This window comes from Chroicocephalus ridibundus, chromosome 24, assembly GCF_963924245.1.
Source record: "Chroicocephalus ridibundus chromosome 24, bChrRid1.1, whole genome shotgun sequence".
In the NCBI taxonomy this organism is placed as follows: Eukaryota; Metazoa; Chordata; class Aves; order Charadriiformes; family Laridae; genus Chroicocephalus; species Chroicocephalus ridibundus.
Genome location: NC_086307.1, coordinates 2,026,411 through 2,047,546, shown reverse-complemented (window position 1 = coordinate 2,047,546; position 21,136 = coordinate 2,026,411). Strand labels below are relative to the sequence as shown.

The 21,136-nt window shown below is 67.3% G+C and overlaps 1 protein-coding gene across 1 annotated transcript in view; it reads left to right on the top strand.

Moving 5' to 3' along the window:
- Nucleotides 1-243: 243 nt before the first annotated feature.
- The window catches only part of MAP3K12 (mitogen-activated protein kinase kinase kinase 12), a 21,288-nt gene continuing 395 nt past the window's right edge, over nucleotides 244-21,136 (top strand). Inside the window, 14 exon segments of the mRNA XM_063358935.1 lie at nucleotides 244-613; nucleotides 615-711; nucleotides 2,332-2,515; nucleotides 6,069-6,260; nucleotides 7,939-8,097; nucleotides 8,465-8,623; nucleotides 9,072-9,180; nucleotides 12,569-12,678; nucleotides 12,980-13,096; nucleotides 14,451-14,588; nucleotides 15,827-16,274; nucleotides 17,002-17,072; nucleotides 18,952-19,213; nucleotides 20,467-20,693. Of these exon segments, the coding sequence (XP_063215005.1) occupies nucleotides 371-613; nucleotides 615-711; nucleotides 2,332-2,515; nucleotides 6,069-6,260; nucleotides 7,939-8,097; nucleotides 8,465-8,623; nucleotides 9,072-9,180; nucleotides 12,569-12,678; nucleotides 12,980-13,096; nucleotides 14,451-14,588; nucleotides 15,827-16,274; nucleotides 17,002-17,072; nucleotides 18,952-19,213; nucleotides 20,467-20,693 (2,516 nt within the window). The 5' untranslated portion in view covers nucleotides 244-370.

Below are 21,136 nucleotides of genomic sequence, written 5' to 3'. Positions count from 1 at the left end.
GGGGGTGCCCAAGGGTGCAATGGGGGTGCTCATAGGTGCAATGGGGGGTGCCCATGAATGCAATGAGGGGGGTGCCCATGGGTGCAATGAGGGGGGTGCCCGTGGGTGCAATGAGGGGGTGCCCCTGGGTGCAATGGGGGGGTGCCCATGGGTGCAATGAGGGGGTGCCCCTGGGTGCAATGGGGGGGTGCCCATGGGTGCAATGAGGGGGTGCCCCTGGGTGCAATGAGGGGGGTGCCCCTGGGTGCAATGGGGGGGGTGCCCATGGGTGCAATAGGGGGTGCCCCTGGGTGCCGTGGGGGTGCCCCCCGCTGACCCTTCCCCCCCCGCGCAGGCCGGGGGCCGCGGGGGCCGCGGGGGCCGCCCCGCCATGGCCTGCCTGCACGAGACGCGGACGCCGTCGCCCTCGCTGGCGCTGGCCTCGGACGGGACCCCCGAGCAGGAGCTGACCCCCACCCAGTGCGTCCTGCGCGACGTCCTGCCCGCCGCCCCCGCCGCCCCCGCCGCCCCCCCCGAGGCCTGGCCCCGCCGGGGGGGTCCCCGGCACCCCGAGCTGGGGCCCGAGGGTGCGGGGCCCCTGGCCCCCGAGGGCGCCCACCTGCGCTGCCAGGCCGGGGGGGGGGTTCCTGGAGGGGCTCTTCGGCTGCCTCAAGCCCGTCTGGACCATGATCGGCAAAGCCTACGCCGCCGAGCACAAGCACCCCCAGGAGGGTGAGGGGGCGCCGTGGGGCAGGGAGGGTGCCAGGGGGCAGGGAGGGTGCTATGGGGCAAAGGAGGAGGCGATGGGGCAAAGGAGGGGGCAAGGGGTCAGGGAGGATGCTGTGGGGCTAAGAGGGTCCTATGGGGCAGGGGGAGTGTAAGGGAACAAAGGAGGTTGCCATGGGGCCAGGAGGGTGCAATGGGGCAAAGGAGGGGGCAATGGGGCAAAGAAGGGGGCAACAGGACAGGGAGGGTGTAATGGGGCAAAGGAGGAGGCGATGGGGCAAAGAAGAGGGCAAGGGGTCAGGGAGGATGCTGTGGGGCTAAGAGGGTCCTATGGGGCAGGGGGGGTGTAAGGGGGCAAAGGAGGTTGCCATGGGGCCAGGAGGGTGCGACGGGGCAAAGGACGGGGCAATGGGGCAAAGGAGGTTGCTATGGGGCCAGGAGGGTGCGATGGGGCAAAGGAGGGGGCAATGGGGCAAAGGAGAGGGCAATGGGACAGGGAGGGTGCAAGGGGGCAAAGAAGGGGGCAAGGGGTCAGGGAGGATGCTATGGGGCTAAGAGGGTCCTATTGGGCAGGGGGGGTGTAAGGGGGCAAAGGAGGTTGCTGTGGGGCCAGGAAGGTGCAATGAGGCAAAGGAGGGGGCAATGGAGCTGCAAGGGTGTAAGGGGGCAAAGGACGATCCTATGGGGGCAAAGATGGGGGCAATGCCACAGGGAGGGTGCTATGGGGCTAAGAGGGTCCTATGGGGCAGGGAGGATGTAAGGGGGCAAAGGAGGGTGCGATGGGGCCAGGAGGGTGTAATGGGGCCAGGAGGGTGCTATGGGGCAGGGAGGGTGTAATGGGGTGAAGGAGGGTGCAGGGGGGCAAAGGAGCGGGTGTGGGTGCAGTGGGGGTGCCGTGGGCATGGGGGTGCCAATGTGGGGGTGCTGCAGGCGTGGGTGCACTGTGGGGTGCTGATGTGGGGGTGCTGTGGGGGTGGGGGTGCCAATGTGGGGGTGCTGTGGGGGTGGGGGTGCACCATTGGGTGCCGATGTGGGGGTGCCGTGGGTGGGGGTGCACCGTGGGGTGCTGATGTGGGGGTGCTGTGGGGGTGGGGGTGCCAATGTGGGGGTGTTGTGGGGGTGCCATGGGTGGGGGTGCACCGTGGGGTGCTGATGTGGGGGTGCTGTGGGGGTGGGGGTGCCGATGTGAGGGTGCTGTGGGGGTGGTGGTGCTGCTGTGGGGGTGCCATGGGTGGGGGTGCACCGTGGGGTGCCAATGTGGGGGTGCTGTGGGGGTGGGGGTGCACCATGGGGTGCCAATGTGGGGGTGCCGTGGGTGGGGGTGCACCGTGGGGTGCCAATGTGGGGGTGCTGTGGGGGTGGGGGTGCTGCTGTGGGGGTGCCATGGGTGGGGGTGCACCGTGGGGTGCCGCCGGGGGGGTGCCGTGGGTGGGGGTGCACCGTGGGGTGCTGATGTGGGGGTGCTGTGGGGGTGGGAGTGCCGATGTGAGGGTGCTGTGGGGGTGGTGGTGCTGCTGTGGGGGTGCCATGGGTGGGGGTGCACCGTGGGGTGCCGCCGGGGGGGTGCCGGGGGGGTGGGGGTGCTGCCGTGGGGTGCTGAGGCGGGGGTGCGGCGGGTGCCCGCAGACCCCTGGGAGGTGCCGTTCGAGGAGATCCTGGACCTGCAGTGGGTGGGCAGCGGGGCGCAGGGCGCCGTCTTCCTGGGCCGCTTCCACGGGGAGGAGGTGGCCGTCAAGAAGGTGCGGGACCTGAAGGAGACCGACATCAAGCACCTGCGCAAGCTCAAGCACCCCAACATCATCACCTTCAAGTGAGCGCGGGTGCTGCTGGCGCGGGGCGCGGGACGGGATTGGGCACAGGCTTGGGGACACCATGAGCATGGGGACACCAGGGGATTGGGGACACCAAGGACACGGCATGGTCGTGGGGTGGGCACGGGGACACCATGGGCACGGGGACACCATGGGCTTGGGGAGACCAAGGACACGGCATGGTCGTGGGATGGGCACGGGGACACCATGGGCACAGGAACACCATGGGCTTGGGGAGACCAAGGACACGGCGTGGTCATGGGATGGGCCCAGGGACACCATGGGCATGGGGACACCATGGACACGGGGACACCATGGGCTTGGGGAGACCAAGGACACGGCATGGTCATGGGATGGGCCCGGGGACACCATGGGCATGGGGACACCATGGACACGGCATGGTCATGGGATGGACGTGGGGACACCATGGGGACACCATGGACACAGTGTAGGACATGGGATGGGCTTGGGGTCACCATGGGCTTGGGGACACCATGGGCACAGCATGGTTGTGGGATGGGCATGGGGTCACCATGGGCATGGGGACACCATGGGCACAGCACGGACACAGCATGGTCATGAGATGGGCATGGGGACACCATGGGCACAGCACGGACACAGCATGGTCATGAGATGGGCACAGGGACACCATGGGCACAGGGACACCATGTGCACAGCATGGACACGGCATGGTCATGGGATGGGCGTGGGGACAGCATGGGCAGAGCATGGACATGGTGTGGGCATGGGATGGGCACAGGGACACCTTGGACATGGCATGGTCATGGGATGGGTGTGGGGACACCATGGACATGTCATGGACACAGTGTGGGCATGGGATGTGCATGGGGACACCATGGGCTTGGGGACACCATGGGCAGAGCACGGACACAGCATGGGCGTGGGATGAGCATGGGGACACCATGGGCACAGCATGGACACGGCATGGTCATGGGATGGGTGTGGGGACACCATGGGCACAGCATGGACATGGTGTGGGCATGGGATGGGCACAGGGCCACCATGGACACGACATGGTCATGGGATGGGTGTGGGGACACCATGGGCATGCCATGGGCATACCATGGGCATGGAGTGTGGTTGTGGCATGGACAAGGCATGGTCATGGGGAACACCATGGGTGCGGGGCATGGACATGGCGTGGGGCATGGAACATGGACATGGCATGAGCAAGCCGTGGGCATGGGGCATGGAGATCATGGGTATGGGGCCTGGAGAACACCACGGGCACAGGGCACAGACACAGCATGGGCATGGACACGGTGTGGGGCATGGACATGCCATGGGCATGAGGGATGGAGGCATGGACATGGCACGGGCATGGACACAGCGAGGGCCATGGACACGCCATGGGCATGGGGAACAGCACGGGCACGGGGCATGCACACGCCATGGGCATGAGCACGAACATGGCATGAGCATGGACATGCCGCAGGTACAAGCATAGAGGTCATGGCCATGGCATGGGCATGAACATGGCACAGGCCATGGACACGCCATGGGCATGGGGAGCACCATGGGCACAGGGCATGGACACGCCATGGGCATGGGGAGCACCAGGGGCATGGGGCATGGGGAACACCATGGGCACGGGGTATGGACACGCCGTGAGCATGGGGCACACCAGGGGCATGGGGCATGGGGAACACCATGGGCACGGGCCATGGACACGCCATGGGCATGGGGAGCACCATGGGCACGGGGCATGCGGAACACCATGGGCACGGGGTATGGACACGCCATGAGCATGGGGAACACCATGGGCATGGGGCATGGACACGCCGTGAGCATGGGGAGAACCATGGGCACGGGTCATGGACACGCCGTGAGCATGGGTAGCACCATGGGCATGGGGCATGGACACGCCGTGAGCATGGGGAGAACCATGGGCATGGGGCATGGACACGCCGTGAGCATGGGGAGCACCATGGGCATGGGGCATGGACACGCCGTGAGCATGAACATGGACATGCCATGGGCATGGGGAGCACCATGGGCATGGGGCATGGACACGCCGTGAGCATGAACATGGACACACCATGGGCATGGGGCATGAATATGCCATGAGCATAGACACGCCATGAGCATGGCCATGGCCATGGCCACAGGCACGGCCACGCCATGGGACAGGCACAGGGCATGGGCGTGGGGCAGAGCAGCATGGCATGGACCTGGGTGGGCAGGACACGGCATGGACACGGGACACACTGGCACGTCCCACACGTGGCACAGGGGACAGCCACACAGGGGACAGGTCTGTCACAGACGGGGCACTCCTGGCACAGGGTGACGTGGGTGCAGACGGGTGGCCCGGTGCTCCGGCGCCGATGGGTGCCTGGCTGCAGGTGGGTGCCCCAACTCAGATGGGTGCCCCGGTGCTACCGGGTCTCTGGGTGCAGAGGGGTGCCCATGGTGAAGACGGGTGCTCCTGGTGCTAACGGGGGGGGGGGCTTGGTGCCCCAGTGCTGATGGGTGCTGATGGGGACCTGAGTGTAGATGGGTGCCCTAGAGAAGCTGAATGTCCTGGAGAAGTTGGGTGCCCTAGAGAAGTTGGGTGCTGTGGAGATGTTGGGTGCCCTAGAGAAATTGGGTGCCCTGGAGAATTTGGGTGCTCTGGTGAAGCCAGGTGCCCTGGAGATGTTGGGTGTCCTGGAGATGTTCGGTGCTGTGGAGATGTTGGGTGTCCTGGAGAAGTAAGTTGGGGGTGCTGGAGAAACTGGGTGCCCTAGAGAAGTTGGGTGCTGTGGAGATGTTGGATGCCCTAGAGAAGCTGGGTGTCCTGGTGAAGTTGGGTGCCATGGAGATGTTGGGTGCCCTGGTGAAGTTGAGTGCCCTGGAGAAAATGGGTGCCCTGGAGAAAATGGGTGCCATGGAGAAATTGGGTGCCCTAGAGAAGTTGGGTGCCCTGGAGAACTTGGGCGCTCTGGTGAAGCTGGGTGTCCTGGTGAAGTTGGGTGCCATGGAGATGTTGGGTGCCCTAGAAGATTTGGGTGCCCCAGTGAAGTTGGGTGCCCTAGAGAAGCTGGGTGCCCTAGAGAAGTTGGGTGTCCTGGAGAAGCTGGGTGCTGTGGAGATGTTGGGTGCCGTAGAGAAATTGGGTGCCCTGGTGAAGTTGGGTGCCCTGGTGAAGCTGGGTGTACTGGTAAAGTCGAGTGCCCTAGAGGATTTGGGTGTCCCGGTGAAGTTGAGTGCCCTGGAGATGCTGGGTGCTGTGGAGATGTTGGGTGCCGTAGATAAATTGAGTGCCCTGGTGAAGTTGGGTGCCCTAGAGAATTTGGGTGCCCCGATGAAGTTGGGTGTCCTGGCGATGTTGGGTGCTCTGGTGAAGTAAGTTGGGTGCCCTGGAGAAGTTGGGTGCTGTGGAGATGTTGGGTGCCATAGAGAAACTGGGTGCCCTGGAGAAGCTGAGTGCCCTAGAGAAGTTGGGTGTCCTGGTGGTGTTGGGTGCCCTGGTGCAGCTGGTTGCCCGGGTGCTGCTGGGTGCCCCGGCTGGCCAGGCGGCGGGTGCTGAGGGTGCCGCTGTGCCCGCAGGGGTGTGTGCACCCAGGCACCCTGCTACTGCATCATCATGGAGTTCTGCGCCCAGGGCCAGCTCTACGAGGTGCTGCGCGCCGGGCGCAAGGTCACCCCCTCCCTCCTCGTCGACTGGTCCATGGGCATCGCCGGCGGCATGAACTACCTGCACCTCCACAAGATCATCCACCGCGACCTCAAGTCGCCCAAGTGAGCGGGGCTGGGGGCTCAGGGAGCACCCACGGGTGCTGGGGAGGAGGGGGGTGCCCCAGGCGGTGACGTGCTCGTGATGGTGCCGTGCCCGTGGCGGGGACATGCATGTGGCGGTTGCATGATCATGGCAGTGCCATGCCCATGGTGGTACATTGTCCTCAATGGTTGCGTGTCGGTGACAGTTGCATGCCCATGGTGGTGCCATGGCCATGGTGGTGCCATGCCCACTGGTGGTGCCATGGCCGTGGTGGTGACGGTGCTGTAACCCTGGTGGTGGTGTGTCCATGACGGGACCATGCTCATGGCAGTTGCATGACCATGGTGGTGGCATGTCCATCCACGGTGGTGGCATGTCCATGACGGGACCATGCTCATGGCAGTTGCATGACCATGGTGGTGGCATGTCCATCCATGGTGGTGGCATGTCTATGACGGGACCGCCATGCATTGGTGGTGCCATGGCCATGGTGATGACATGTTCATGGTGGTGACATGTCCTTGGTGGTACCATGGCCATGGTGGTGCCCATGGTAATGCAATGCCCATGGCAGTTGCACACCCACAGCAGTGCCATGTCTATGGTGGCTGTGTGTCCATGGCGGTGACATGTCCATGACAGTGGCATGCGTGTGGCAGTGCAATGAACATGGTGGTTGCATGTCCATGACAGTTGTATGACCATGTCAGTGCCATCCCCACGGTGGTTCCATGCCCATAGCAATTGCATGCCCATGGTGGTGCCATGTCCATGGTGGTGGCATGTCCATGACGGGACCACCATGCATTGGTGGTGCCATGGCCATGGCGGTGCCATGTTCATGGCACTGACATATTCTTGGTGGTGCCATGGCCATGGTGGTGCCATGTTCATGGCGATGATACGTCCTTGGTGGTGCCATATTCATTGATGGTGCCATGGCCATGGTGGTGGCATGTCCATGACGGGATCATGATCATGGCAGTTGCATGTCCATGATGGTGCCATGCCCATGGTGGTGGCATGTCCATGATGGGACCACCATGCGTTGGTGGTGCCATGGCCATGGCGGTGCCATGTTCATGGCACTGACATATTCTTGGTGGTGCCATGGCCATGGTGGTGCCATGTTCATGGCGATGATACATCCTTGGTGGTGCCATATTCATTGATGGTGCCATGGCCATGGTGGTGGCACGTCCATGACGGGACCATGCTCATGGCAGTTGCATGTCCATGATGGTGCCACGGCCATGGTGGTGGCATGTCCATGATGGGACCACCATGCGTTGGTGGTGCCATGGCCATGGTGGTGCCATGGCCATGATGAGACCATGCTCATGGCGGTGCCATGGCCATGGTAGTGGCATGTCCATGACGGGACCACCATGCGTTGGTGGTGCCATGGCCATGGTGGTGCCATGTTCATGGCGATGATACGTCCTTGGTGGTGGTGCCATGCTCATTGATGGTGCCATGGCCATGGTGGTGGCACGTCTGTGACGGGACCATGCTCATGGCAGTTGCATGCCCATGGTGGTGCCATGCCCATGGTGGTGCTGTGGTGGTGGCATGTCCATGATGGTGTTGTGCCCGTGGTGGTGGCATGCCCATGACCCGATGATGCTCATAGCAGTTGCATGCGGTGGCGGTGCCGTGCCCGTGTCATTGGCGTGGCGCTGAGCGGGTGCCCCCCAGCATGCTCATCACCTACGACGACGTGGTGAAGATCTCGGACTTCGGCACCTCCAAGGAGCTCATTGACAAGAGCACCAAGATGTCCTTCGCTGGCACGGTGGCCTGGATGGCACCCGAGGTCATCCGCAATGAGCCCGTCTCCGAGAAGGTTGACATCTGGTGAGGGCGCAGGGACCTCGGGGACATGGGGGACATGGGAGCCTCAGGGACACCAGGGAGCTATGGTGGCACCGGGGACACAGCAAGACGGGGGTCTTTGGGAGGCACTGGGGACACCGGGGGGCACAGGAAGGGTTGGGGACAATAGGAACGGGGGGACATTGGCGATACCAGTGAGGACATTGCAAGGACAGGGATGAGGGACATCGGGGACCACAGGAGGGGCAGGGGACACCGGAGCCACCAGCACGGGCAGAGGCAGGGAGGGGACACCGGGGCAGGGTGGGAGACAGCGGGAGGACACTGGGGGTGCCCAACCGTGGGCGACGGGGGTCGTGGGTGACGGGGACCGTGGGGGTGTCCCCAGGTCCTTCGGGGTGGTGCTGTGGGAGCTGCTGACGGGGGAGATCCCCTACAAGGACGTGGACTCCTCGGCCATCATCTGGGGGGTGGGCAGCAACAGCCTCCACCTGCCCGTCCCCTCCGGCTGCCCCGACGGCTTCAAGGTGCTGCTGCGCCAGTGCTGGTGAGTGCACCCACGGGGACGCCCCGCTTGGGGACACCCCACCCCCCCCCCCCCGCCTTGGGTGACACCCCACGGGGACACCCTAGATGGGGCCACGCCACGGGCACCCACGCCGTGGTGGAGTCATCCCATGGGGGACACACCCCCCCCCCCCGCCCCACCATGGGTACCCCACTGTAGGGACCACCATGAGGGACCTGCCACCGTGCTCATAGGGACCCCCATCCTGGGCGGGGGGAGGGTTGTCCATGGGCCCCCCCACCACCACCAGGCTACACCCCGGGCACCGCTGCCCCTCGGGTGCCCCACTGTCTCCTGTGCGCCCTTCTCTGCCCCTGCTCCCAACAAAAAGCCCCGGCACCGCGTCACCCCCTGGCACCCACCTGCCCCCCCCCCCCCCCAACCCCCCCACCAAAGCCCCCACCCAGCGCCCTGCCGCTCCCCCCAGGAACAGCAAGCCCCGGAACCGGCCGTCCTTCCGCCAGATCCTGCTGCACCTCGACATCGCCTCCGCCGACGTCCTCTCCACCCCCCAGGAGACCTACTTCAAATCCCAGGTACCCACCACCCGGCACCCCACCACCCCTGGGACCCCAGAACCCTGGGACCCCCGGCACCCCACCACCCCTGGACCCCCGGCACCGGGGACCCCACCACCCGGCACCCCACCACCCTGGGACCCCAGAACCCTGGGACCCCCGGCACCCCACCACCCCTGGACCCCCGGCACCCGGGACCCCACCACCCGGGACCCCACCACCCCTGGGCCCCTGGCACTGGGGACCCCACCACCCAGGACCCCAGCACCCCGGCACCCCCGAACCCTGGGACCCCCGGCACCCCACCACCCCTGGACCCCCGGCACCCGGGACCCCACCACCTGGGACCCCAACACCCTGGCACCCCAGAACCCCGGGACACCCGGCACCCCAGGACCCCACCACCCGGGACCCCACCACCCAGGACCCCAGCACCCCTGGACCCCCGGCACCTGGGACCCCACCACCCGGGACCCCACCACCCTGGCACCCCAGAACCCCAGGACCCCCGGCACCCCAGCACCCCACTACCTGGGACCCCAGCACCCAGGACCCCCGGCACCCCGGGACCCCTGGTACACAGGGACCCCCCATGATACCCATCACCCCAGGACCCCCAGCACTCTGGGTCCCCCCCCAGCACCCAGGACACCCCCAGCACCCCAGGAACCCTAACACCCAGGGACCCCCAGGATACCCAGCACCCTGGGCCCCCCCCAGCACCCAGCACCCCCCCATCACCCCAGGACCCCCATCACCCCGGGACCCCCAGGATACCCAGCACCCTGGGCCCCCCCCTGCACCCAGGACTCCCCCAGCACCCCAGGAACCCTAGCACCCAGGGACCCCCAGGATACCCAGCACCCTGGGCCCCCCCCTGCACCCAGGACACCCCCCAGCATCCCAGGATACCCAGCACCCTGGGCCCCCCCCCCCAGCACCCAGGACCCCCCCAGCATCCCAGGAACCCTAACACCCAGGGACCCCCAGGATACCCAGCACCCTGCCCCCCCCCCAGCACCCAGCACCCCCCCAGCACCCCAGGACCCCCAGCACCCCGGGACCCGCAGGATACCCAGCACCCCGGGACCCCCCCTGCCCCCCCGAGCACCCCCAAACCCCGCAGGAGACCTGCTTCACACCCCAGTGACTGGGGGGGCTGGCGCTGGGGCAACTGGTGCCAGCGGGAGCCGGTGCCCGGGGTATCCGGGCCCAGTGTATCCCAGCACTCGTGGAAGCTGCTCCCAGTATATCCCAGTGCCTGGAGCAGCTGCACCCGGGTAACGCAGTGACCGGGCCGTCTTGTGCCCCTGGGAGCCCAGGGTGCCCAGTGACTATGGTGGCCAGTGCCCATAGTAGCCAGTGCCCAGGGTGCCCAGTGCTTGGGTTGCCCAGTGCCCACAGTAGCCGGTGCCCAGGGTGCCCAGTGCTTGGGTTGCCCAGTGCCCACAGTAGCCAGTGCCCAGGTTGCCCAGTGCCCTCAGTAGCCAATGCCTGGGGTACCCAGTGCCTGCAGTAACTGGTGCCCGGGGTGTCTGGTGCCCACAGTAGCCAGTGCCCAGGGTGCCCAGGGCCCAGGGTGTCCAGTGACCGTGGTAGCCAGTGCCCAGGGTGCCCAGTGCCTGCCATACCTGGTGCCCAGGGTGCCCAGTGACCTCAGTAGCCAATGCCCGGGGTGCCCAGTGCCTGCAGTAACTGGTGCCCGGGGTGTCTGGTGCCCACGGTAGCCAGTGCCCAGGGTGCCCAGTACATGTGGTAGCCAGTGCCCAGGGTGCCCAGTGCCCACAGCACCCAGTGCCCAGGGTGCCCAGTGCCTGTGGTAGCCAGTGCCCAGGGTGTCTGGTGACCGTGGTAGCCAATGCCCGGGGTGCCCCGAGCCTGCAGTAACTGGTGCCCGGGGTGTCTGGTGCCGACGGTAGCCAGTGCCCAGGGTGCCCAGTGCCCAGGGTGCCTGGTGCCTGTGGTAGCCAATGCCCAGGGTGTCCAGTGACCGTGGTAGCCAGTGCCCAGGGTGCCCAGTGACTGCCATACCTGGTGCGCAGGGTGCCCAGTGCCTGCGGTAGCCGGTGCCCAGGGTGCCCGGTGACCTCAGTAGCCAATGCCCGGGGTGCCCAGTGCCTGCCATAAGTGGTGCCTGGGATGTCTGGTGCCCACGGTAGCCAGTGCCCGGGATGCCCAGTAAATGTGGTAGCCAGTGCCCAGGGTGCCCAGTGCCCACAGCACCCAGTGCCCAGGGTGCCTGGTGCCTGTGGTAGCCAGCGCCCAGGGTGTCCAGTGACCGTGGTAGCCAGTGCCCGGGGTGCCCCGTGCCTGCAGTAACTGGTGCCCATGGTAGCCAGTGCCCAGGGTGCCTGGTGTCTGCTGTACCTGGTGCTTGGGTGCCCGGTGTTCAGGGTGCCCGGTGCCTGTGGTAGCTGGTGTCCAGGGTGCCCGGTGACCTCAGTAGCCAGTGCCCGGGGTGCCCAGTACATGTGGTAGCCAGTGCCCAGGGTGCTCAGTGCCCACGGTAGCCAGTGCCAGGAGTGCCCGGTGCCTGCAGTAACTGGTGCCTGGGGTGTCCCGGTGCCCACGGTAGCCAGTGCCCGGGGTGCCCAGTACATGTGGTAGCCAGTGCCCAGGGTGCCCGGTGCCTGCCATACCTGGTGCTTGGGTGCCTGGTGCCCAGGGTGCCCAGTGCCCTTGGTAGCCAATGCCCGCGGTGCCCAGTGCCCTCAGTAGCCAATGCTAGGAGTGCCCAGTGCCTGCAGTAACTGGTGCCCGGGGTGTCTGGTGACCATGTTAGCCAGTGCCCAGGGTGCCCAGTGCCCACAGCACCCAGTGCCCAGGGTGCCCAGTGCCTGTGGTAGCCAGTGCCCAGGGTGCCCAGTACCCATGGTAGCCAGTGCCCAGGGTGCCCATTGCCAGTGGTAGCCAGTGCCCAGTGTGCGGGGTGCCCATGGTGGCCAGTGCCCATGGTGGCTGGTGCCCAGTGCCTATGGTAGCCAGTGCCCAGAGTGCCCGGTGCCCATGGTGGCCGGTGCCCAGGATGCCCAATGCACATGGTGGCAGGTGCCCAGTGACCATGGTAGCCAGTGCCCAGGGTGCCCGGTACCCATGGTAGCCAGTGCCCAGGGTGCCCATTGCCAGTGGTAGCCAGTGCCCAGGGTGCAGGGTGCCCATGGTGGCCAGTGCCCATGGTGGCCAGTGCCCAGTGCCTGTGGTAGCCAGTGCCCAGGGTGCCCGGTGCCTGTGGTAGCCAGTGTCCGAGGTGCCCACTGTCGGGGGTGCCCGGTGCCTGTGGTAGCCAGTGCCCAGGGTGCGGGGTGCCCATGGTGGCCAGTGCCCAGTGCCTGTGGTAGCCAGTGCCCATGGTGGCCGGTGCCCGTGGTGGCCGGTGCCCGCGGTAGCCGGTGCCCGCGTGCCGCAGGCGGAGTGGCGGGAGGAGGTGAAGCTGCACTTCGAGAAGATCAAGTCGGAGGGGACGTGTCTGCACCGGCTGGAGGAGGAGCTCATCAACCGCCGGCGCGAGGAGCTCCGGTGGGGCCCGGCCGCGGGGCACTGGGGACACTGGGGACACTGGGGACACTGGGGACACTGGGGACACCGGGGCCAGGGCGGGGGCATGGCCATGGGGGCACCAGGGACATGGCGGGGGGGACCAGGGCCAGGGCCAGGGGGGGATCAGGGGGCGCTGGCGTACAGGGAGGGCTGTTGGGTGGCTGTCCTTGCGCGTGGCGGACGCCGTGGGGTGCCGTGGGGTGCCGTGGGGCGCCGTGGGGTACCGTGGGGCGCCGTGGGGTGCCGTGGGGTGCCGCGCGTGCCAACGCCCCGGTGCCAGGCACGCGCTGGACATCCGGGAGCACTACGAGCGGAAGCTGGAACGCGCCAACAACCTCTACATGGAGCTCAGCGCCCTCATGCTGCAGCTGGAGCTCAAGGAGAAGGAGCTGCTCAGGTGAGCGGGCGCCCCCAGCACCCCCCCCACACCCCCCCCACACCCCGGACCCGCCCCACGGCCGCCCCACGGCCGCAGCCAACGCCGCACCAACCCTATGGCCGCGGCCAACCCTATGGCCACCCGCCGTGGTCACGGCCAACCTTCTTAGCCAGCCCACGGCCAATCCTATCGCAAACCCATGGCCACCCCGTGGCCAACCCTATAGCCACCCCATGGCCAGCCCTATAGCCACCCCATGGCAACCCTATAGCCACCCCGTGGCCAACCCTATAGCCACCCCATGGCCAGCCCTATAGCCACCCCATGGCCAATCCTATAGCCACCCCATGGCCAGCCCTATAGCCACCCCATGGCAACCCTATATCCACCCCGTGGCCAACCCTATAGCCACCCCATAGCCAGCCCTATAGCCACCCCATGGCCAATCCTATAGCCACCCCATGGCAACCCTATATCCACCCCGTGGCCAGCCCTATAGCCACCCCATGGCCAGCCCTATAGCCACCCCATGGCCAATCCTATAGCCACCCCATGGCAACCCTATATCCACCCCGTGGCCAACCCTATAGCCACCCCATGGCCAGCCCTATATCCACCCCATGGCCAACCCTATAGCCACCCCGTGGCCAGCCCTATAGCCACCCCATGGCAACCCTATAGCCACCCCGTGGCCAACCCTATATCCACCCCATGGCCACCCCATGCCAACCCTATATCCACCCCATGGCCATGGCCAACCCTATATCTACCCCATAGCCACAGTCAAGCCTATATCCACCCCGTGGCCAGCCCTATAGCTACCCCATGGCCAATTCTATAGCCACCTCACGGCCATGGCAAACTCTGTATCCACCCCATGGCCACCTTGTGGCCATGACCAACCCTATATCTACCCCATGGCCACGGCCAGCCCTATATCGACCCCATGGCCATGGCCAACCCTATACCCACCCCATGGCCACCCCATGCCAGCCCTATATCCACCCCATAGCCGTGGCCAACCCTATACCTACCCCATGGCCATGGCCAGCCCTATGTCGACCCCATGGCCATGGCCAATTCTATACCTACCCCATGGCCATGTCCAGCCCTATATTGACCCCATGGCCACAGCCAGCCCTATATCGACCCCTATGGCCACAACCAACCCTATACCTACCCCATGGCCATGGCCAGCCCTATACCCACCCCATAGCTACCCTGAGCCGATGACCAGCCCTTACCCTACGGCCACCCCCCCGCAAGGCCACCCCCTCCCCAAGGCCATGGCCACCCTCCCCCCGCCCAAGGCCATGGCCACCCCGTGCGGCGTCCCCTGGGGGGGCGGGTGCCCACGCCGGGTCCCTGGCAGGCGGGAGCAGGCGCTGGAGAAGCGTTACCCCGGGCTCTTCAAGCCGCGGGCGCCGCGGGGGCTCCTGCACGGCAACGCCGTCGAGACCCTCATCAAGAAACGCAACGTCCCCCAGAAGCTCTCGCCCCACGGCAAGCGGTGCGCCCCGACGCCTGGGTGGGGGGGGACCTGGGCGGGGGGGTGGGGCGAGTAGACCCTGGAGGGGGGTGTCTGGGGGGTTCAGGTACCTGGGTTCTTTGTGGGAGGAGTGGGGGGGGCATGGATGTGGGGGGTCCCTCAGGGTCGGGGTGTGGGGACATGGATGTGGGGGTCCTTGTGGGGCTGGGAGCCAAGTCCCCTGCGTCCTTTTGCGGGGGGGGGGCGGGGAGTTGGGTGCCCCGGGGTCCGTTGGGGACAGGGGTGTGGGACAGGGGGTGCTGGGGTCCTTTGGGGTGGGGGGGGCACTGGGGGTGCAGATGCCAGTGTCCCTTGGGCGGGGGGGGGTGTCTTTTGGGGGGGGGGGGGGTTGGAAGGGGGGGGTGACAGGACCCCCAGGTCCATCCCAGCAGTGGGGAAGGGATGGATCCCTTTTGGGGGGGGGGGGGGGGGGGTGCTGGGCACGGGGGTCTCTCCTGGCTGGGGGTGGGGGGGCGGGTTTGGAGGCACTGGCCATGGGGGTCCCTCCTGGCTGGGGGGGGGGTTGGAGGTTTGGACATGGGGGTCCCTCCTGACTTGGGGGGGGGATTTGGAGGGGCTGGATATGGGGGTCCCTCCCAGCTCGGGGGGGGGATTGCAGGGTCTGGATATGGGGGGGGGGATTTGGAGGGTCTGGATATGGGGGTCCCTCCCGGCTCGGGGCGGGGGGGGATTCCAGGGTCTGGCCATGGGGGTCCCTCCTGGCTGGGGGGGGGGCGGGTTTGGAGGGTCTGGATATGGGGGTCACCCCCCTCCTGGTTGGGGGCGGAATTCCAGGGTCTGGCCATGGGGGTCCCTCCTGACTGGGGGGGGGATTTGGAGGGTCTGGATATGGGGGTCCCTCCCAGCTTGGGGGGGGGATTGCAGGGTCTGGATATGGGGGGGGGGATTTGGAGGGTCTGGATATGGGGGTCCCTCCCAGCTCGGGGGGGGGATTGCAGGGTCTGGATATGGGGGGGGGGGATTTGGAGGGTCTGGATATGGGGGTCCCTCCCAGTTGGGGGGGGGGGATTGCAGGGTCTGGATATGGGGGGGGGGGATTTGGAGGGTCTGGATATGGGGGTCCCTCCCGGCTGGGGGGGGGGGGATTTGGAGGGTCTGGCCATGGGGGTCCCTCCTGGCTGGGGGGGGGGGCGGATCGCAGGGGCTCCCGGGTGCCCGTGTCCCCGCCCGCAGCCCCCCCCGTGTGTGTCCCCCCCCAGCCCCGACATCCTGAAGCCGGAGGTGCTGCTGCCCAAGCTGGACGCGGCCATGGCGCAGGTGGCCCTGCCGGGGTGTCCCAAGGGCCCCCCCTCGCCCGGCCGCAGCCGTCGGGCCAAGGGCCGCCATCGCAAAGCCGGACCCCGGGGGGGCTGCGGGGAACCGGGTCCCGAGACCGGACCCCCCCGGGGACTTCCCGGACCCCCCCCCACCGCCGCCGGCCCCGATCTCCTCGGGGGTACCCTGGAGGCTGCGGGCGCCCCCCCGGCCGCCGTCCCCGACGCGGGACCTGGGGGGGCGACGGGCACCCAAGGGTCCCCCCCGCCGCGGGCCCCGGCCCCCGGCGAGCCCGAGCGGGAGAGCGGGACCGGCCGGGGGGGCAAGGGGGGGCCCGGGCAGCACCTCACCCCCGCGGCGCTGCTGTACCGGGCGGCCGTCACCCGCGGGCAGGTGAGACACCACCCCCCCCAGGACCCCCGGGTCCCTTTTTTTGGGGGGGGGACGACAGACTTGGGGGGGGGGGGGGCGGTGGCAGGACCCCCAGGTCCATCCCAGCCGTGGGGAGTGGGATGGATCCCTTCGGGGGGGGGGTCAGACACAGGGGTCCCTCCTGAGTTGGGGGGGGGGGGGGCAGGATTATGGGTCCATCTCGGAGCGGGGGGGTCAGGACCTGGCCTTCCTGGGGTGAAAGGGGGGGCAGGACCCATGGATCCATTCCTGGGAGGGGGTCACGACCCATGGGTGCCTCCTGGGGGGGGGTCAGGACCCATGCACCCATCTGGGGTGGAAGGGGGGGGTCTTGGGACCTATGGGTGCACCCCGGGGGGGGCGGGTCAGGACCCCTCTGTCCTTCTTGGGGCAGGGGGGGGGGTGTCAGGACCCATGGGTGCATCCTGGGAGGGTGTCAGGACTGATGGATCCATCCTGCCGGGGGTCAGGACCCATGGGTGCATCCTGGGGGGGGGGTGGGTCAGGACCCCTCTGTCCTTCCTGGGGTGGAAGGGGGGGTCTTGGGACCTATGGGTGCGTCCTGGGGGGGGGTCAGGACCCCTGTGTCCTTGGGGTGGAGGGGGGGAGGTCGGGCCCCGTGGGTCCCTCTGGGGTGGGGGTCAGGCCCCATGGGTCCCTCCCGAGGGGCAGCGGGAGGACCCCAATGCCCCCCCCCCTCTGCCCCCAGAAGCGGGGGGTCTCGTCGGAGGAGGAGGAGGGGGAAGTGGACAGCGAGGTGGAGCTGCCGCTGCGGCAGAGGTGGGTGCTGACACCCCCCCACACCCCCCACACCCCCCCCCCCCGGCCCTGGGTGCCCACATCCCTTTGGGGGTCTGTGGGCCTTCGGACACCTGGGGTGGGTGCAGGGGGGGCTGGACAGCCAGGATGGGTGCTCTGGGGGGGGGGGGTGGTCCATGGGTGCTCAGAGGCCTGTGATGGGTGCGGGGGGGGGGTCCATGGGTGGTTGGACACCTGGGGTGGGCGCAGGGGGGGATCCGTGGGTGGTTGGAAGACGAGGATGGGTGCGGGGGGGGGGTCCATGGGCGCTTGGACACCTGGGGTGGGTGCGGGTGGGGGGTCCATGGGCATTCAGACACCTGGAGTGGGTGCGGGAGGGTGTCCATGGGTGGTTGGAAGACGAGGATGGGTGCAGGGGGGGGTGGTTCATGGGCGCTCAGACCCCCGGGGTGGGCACAGGAGGGGTGTCTATGGGTCCTCAGAAGATCAGGATGGGTGCGGGGGGGTCGGTGGGTGCCCAGGATGGGTGCGGGGGGGGGGTCTGTGGGTGGTTGGACACCCAGGATGGGTGCAGGGGGGGGTCCATGGGTGGTTGGACACCCAGGTTGGGTGCGGAGAGGAGTCCATGGGTCGTTGGAAGCCGAGGATGGGATGGGCATGGGGGGGTGTCCATGGGTGGTTGGACCCCCAGGCTGGATGCTGGGGGGAGGTTCATGGGTGGTTGGAAGCCCTGGATGGGTGCAGAGGGTTGGTGGGTGCCCAGATGCCTGGGATGGGTGCATGAGGTCCATGGGTGGTTGGACACCAAGAATGGTTGCAGAAAGGAGGTCCATGGGTGGTTGGAAGCCCAGGATGGGTGCAGGGGGGTGGTCCATGGTGCTCAGAGGCCTGAGATGGGTGCGGGGTGGTGGTCCATGGGTGGTTGGAAGCCCAAGATGGGTGCAGGGGAGTCCATGGGTGCCTGGATGCCCAGTCTGGGTGTTGGGGTGGGGCAGAATCCATGGGTGCGGAGAGGACCTGGGATGGGTGCAGGGGGGTGTGTGGATGGGTGGTTGGACACCCAGGTTGGGTGCAGGGGGGGTCAGTGGGTGCCCAGATGCCCAGGATGTGTACACGGAGGAGGGCCATGGGTGGTTGGACACCTGTGATGGTTGCAGAGAGGAGTCCCATGGGTGGTTGGAAGCCCAAGATGGGTGCGGGGGGGGTCCACGGGTGGTTGGAAGTCCAGGATGGGTGCAGGGGGGATCCATGGGTGGTTGGAAGCCCAGGATGGGCATGGGGGGATCCATGGGTGGTTGGAAGCCCAAGATGGGTGCGGGGGGGGTCCATGGGTGGTTGGAAGCCCAGGATGGGTGCAGGGTGGTGGTCCATGGGTGCTCAGAGACCTGGGATGGGCATGGGGGGGGTCCATGGGTGGTTGGAAGCCCAAGATGGGTGCGGGGGGGGGGTCCATGGGTGGTTGGAAGCCCAGGATGGGTGCAGGGTGGTGGTCCATGGGTGCTCAGAGACCTGGGATGGGCGCGGGGGGGGGTCCATGGGTGGTTGGAAGCCCAAGATGGGTGTTGGGTGGTGGTCCATGGAGATGGGTGCAGGGTGGTGGTCCGTGGGTGGTTGGAAGCCCAGGATGGGTTGCAGGGGGGGGTCCATGGGTGGTTGGAAGCCCAAGATGGGTGTTGGGTGGTGGCCCATGGAGATGGGTGCAGGGTGGTGGTCCATGGGTGGTTGGAAGCCAGGATGGGTGCAGGTGGTCAACGGGTGCCCCGCTGCCCGGGATGGGTGCAAGGCCACGTGTGGGTGCGTGGACACCTGGGATGGGTGCAGGGTTGGGGGTGTCTGTGGGTGGTCGGACAGCCGGGTCCTCACTCCCCCCACCCGCCACCCCCCCCACCCCCCACCCCAGGTGGCCCCCGGGCATGAGCAAGCGCCAGTCGCTGTCGACCTTCAGCTCGGAGAACTTCTCGGACGGGGACGGGGACGGGGACGGGGACGAGGGGCACACGAGCGAGCCCTCGCACAGCGCCACCCCCGACGTGGGCAGCACCAACACGGACGAGCGCCCCGACGACCGCTCCGAGGACCTGCTCTCCCAGGGCTCCGAGATCCCCCTGGACGCCGCCCCCCCCGAGGGGCCCGGCCGCCGCCACGGGGGGCTCAGCCCCAAGGTGATGCCCCCCAGCCCCGGGAGGTGGTAGTGGGGAGCAGCACCCACAGCCCCCCCCCTCCCCAGGGATGGGTGGGCACCCTGGGAGGGGGTGCTCCCAGGGATGGGTAGCACGGGGTGGGGGGTCCCAAGGGTGGTACTATAGGGTGGGGGGAAGTCCCTAAGGTCCCCCGGGACGGGGTTACCAAGGGGAAAGGGGTCCCCCAGGGATGGGTGCCATTGGGTGGGGGTCCCCAGGGTCCTCCAGGGCTTCTATTATGGGATAGGGGACCCCTAAGCCCCCCCAGGGAGGGATTAGCAAGGGGAAGGGGGTCTGCCAGGGCTGGGGTGCCATTGGGTGGGGGGTCCCCCAGGGTCCCCCAGGGCTCGTACTACAGGGTGGGGGACCCCTGAACCCCCCCTAAAAAGGGATCAGCAAGGGGAAGGGGGTCCCCCAGGGCTGGGTGCCATTGGGGGGGGTCCCTCAGGGTCGCCCAGGGCTGGGTGCCATTGGGTGGGGGGTCCCCAGGGTCCCCCAGGGCTCGTACTACAGGGTGGGGGACCCCTGAACCCCCCCTAAAAAGGGATCAGCAAGGGGAAGGGGGTCCCCCAGGGCTGGGTGCCATTGGGGGGGGTCCCTCAGGGTCGCCCAGGGCTGGGTGCCATTGGGTGGGGGGTCCCCAGGGTCCCCCAGGGCTCGTACTACAGGGTGGGGGACCCCTGAACCCCCCCTAAAAAGGGATCAGCAAGGGGAAGGGGGTCCCCCAGGGCTGGGTGCCATTGGGGGGGGTCCCTCAGGGTCGCCCAGGGCTGGGTGCCATTGGGTGGGGGGGTCCCCAGGGTCCCCCCAGGGCTCGTACTACAGGGTGGGGGACCCCTGAACCCCCCCTAAAAAGGGATCAGCAAGGGGAAGGGGGGTCCCCAGGGCTGGGTGCCATGGGGGGGGGGGTCCCTCAGGGTCCCCCAGGGCTGGGTGCCATTGGGTGGGGGTCCCCAGGGTCCCCCAGGGCTCTACTATGCGGTGGGAGACCCCTGAGCCCCCCCCCCAGGATGGGGGTAGGAAGGGGAAGGGGGTCCCCCAGGGCTGGGTGCCATGGGCTGGGGGGGGGGCCAGGACCAGTTACTACGGGTGTGTGGGGGGGTGTCCTCAGGGCTCTGCCTTGCAAAATGGGGGTGTGGAGGGGGGCGTGTCCCCCCCCCCCAACCAGCTGTGGGGCAAGAGGAGGCTCTGAGGATGTTTAACCCCCCTTAATCCCGCTCGCCCCCCCCACAAAGGTCTCCGAGGACTCGGACTGCGACAGCGCGGAGCTGGATCACTCAGGCAGCGGCGAGGGGCCCCCCCGGCCCACGGCCCCCCCCCGGCCTGTGACCTGTGTCCCCCCCACACCCCAACCCCCCCACACCCCCCCCTGCACACACACACACCCCCCCACACGCCCCCCTCCCACTTGTACAGCCCCAAATATTTATATAAATATCTATGGATCTCTACGGAAAGCTCTGTGCTGTCTCTGTGCCTGGGGGGGGGGGGGGGCGGGGGGGGGCACTGGGGGGTTATTTTGGGGTGGGGGGGGGGGGATAGAGGTTGTCTCTCTGCCTCTTGTGTTTATGTAGGCCCTACTGCAATAGCCCCCCCCCCCCAAGATGGAGAAGGGACCTGTCTCCCAAGGACAGGCCAAGTTGGGGGGGGCGGGGGGAAGCAGGGGCTGAACCCCCTTAAAATCCCACTTCTTTACTGGTAGAACTGGGAGCACTGGACCCCCCAGGGAGAAATGGGGGGGGGGTAATTGCTCTTACCCCTGTGAGCAAAGGAAGCCCCCCCCCCGGGGATGGGAAGAAGAGGCAGAGAGTGAATACACCCACCTGGGACACTGGTTTCCATTAAAGACCAGTTTGGAGGGTACTGGGAAGAGAAATCCCCCCCCCCCAAAAAAAAAAACTGCAT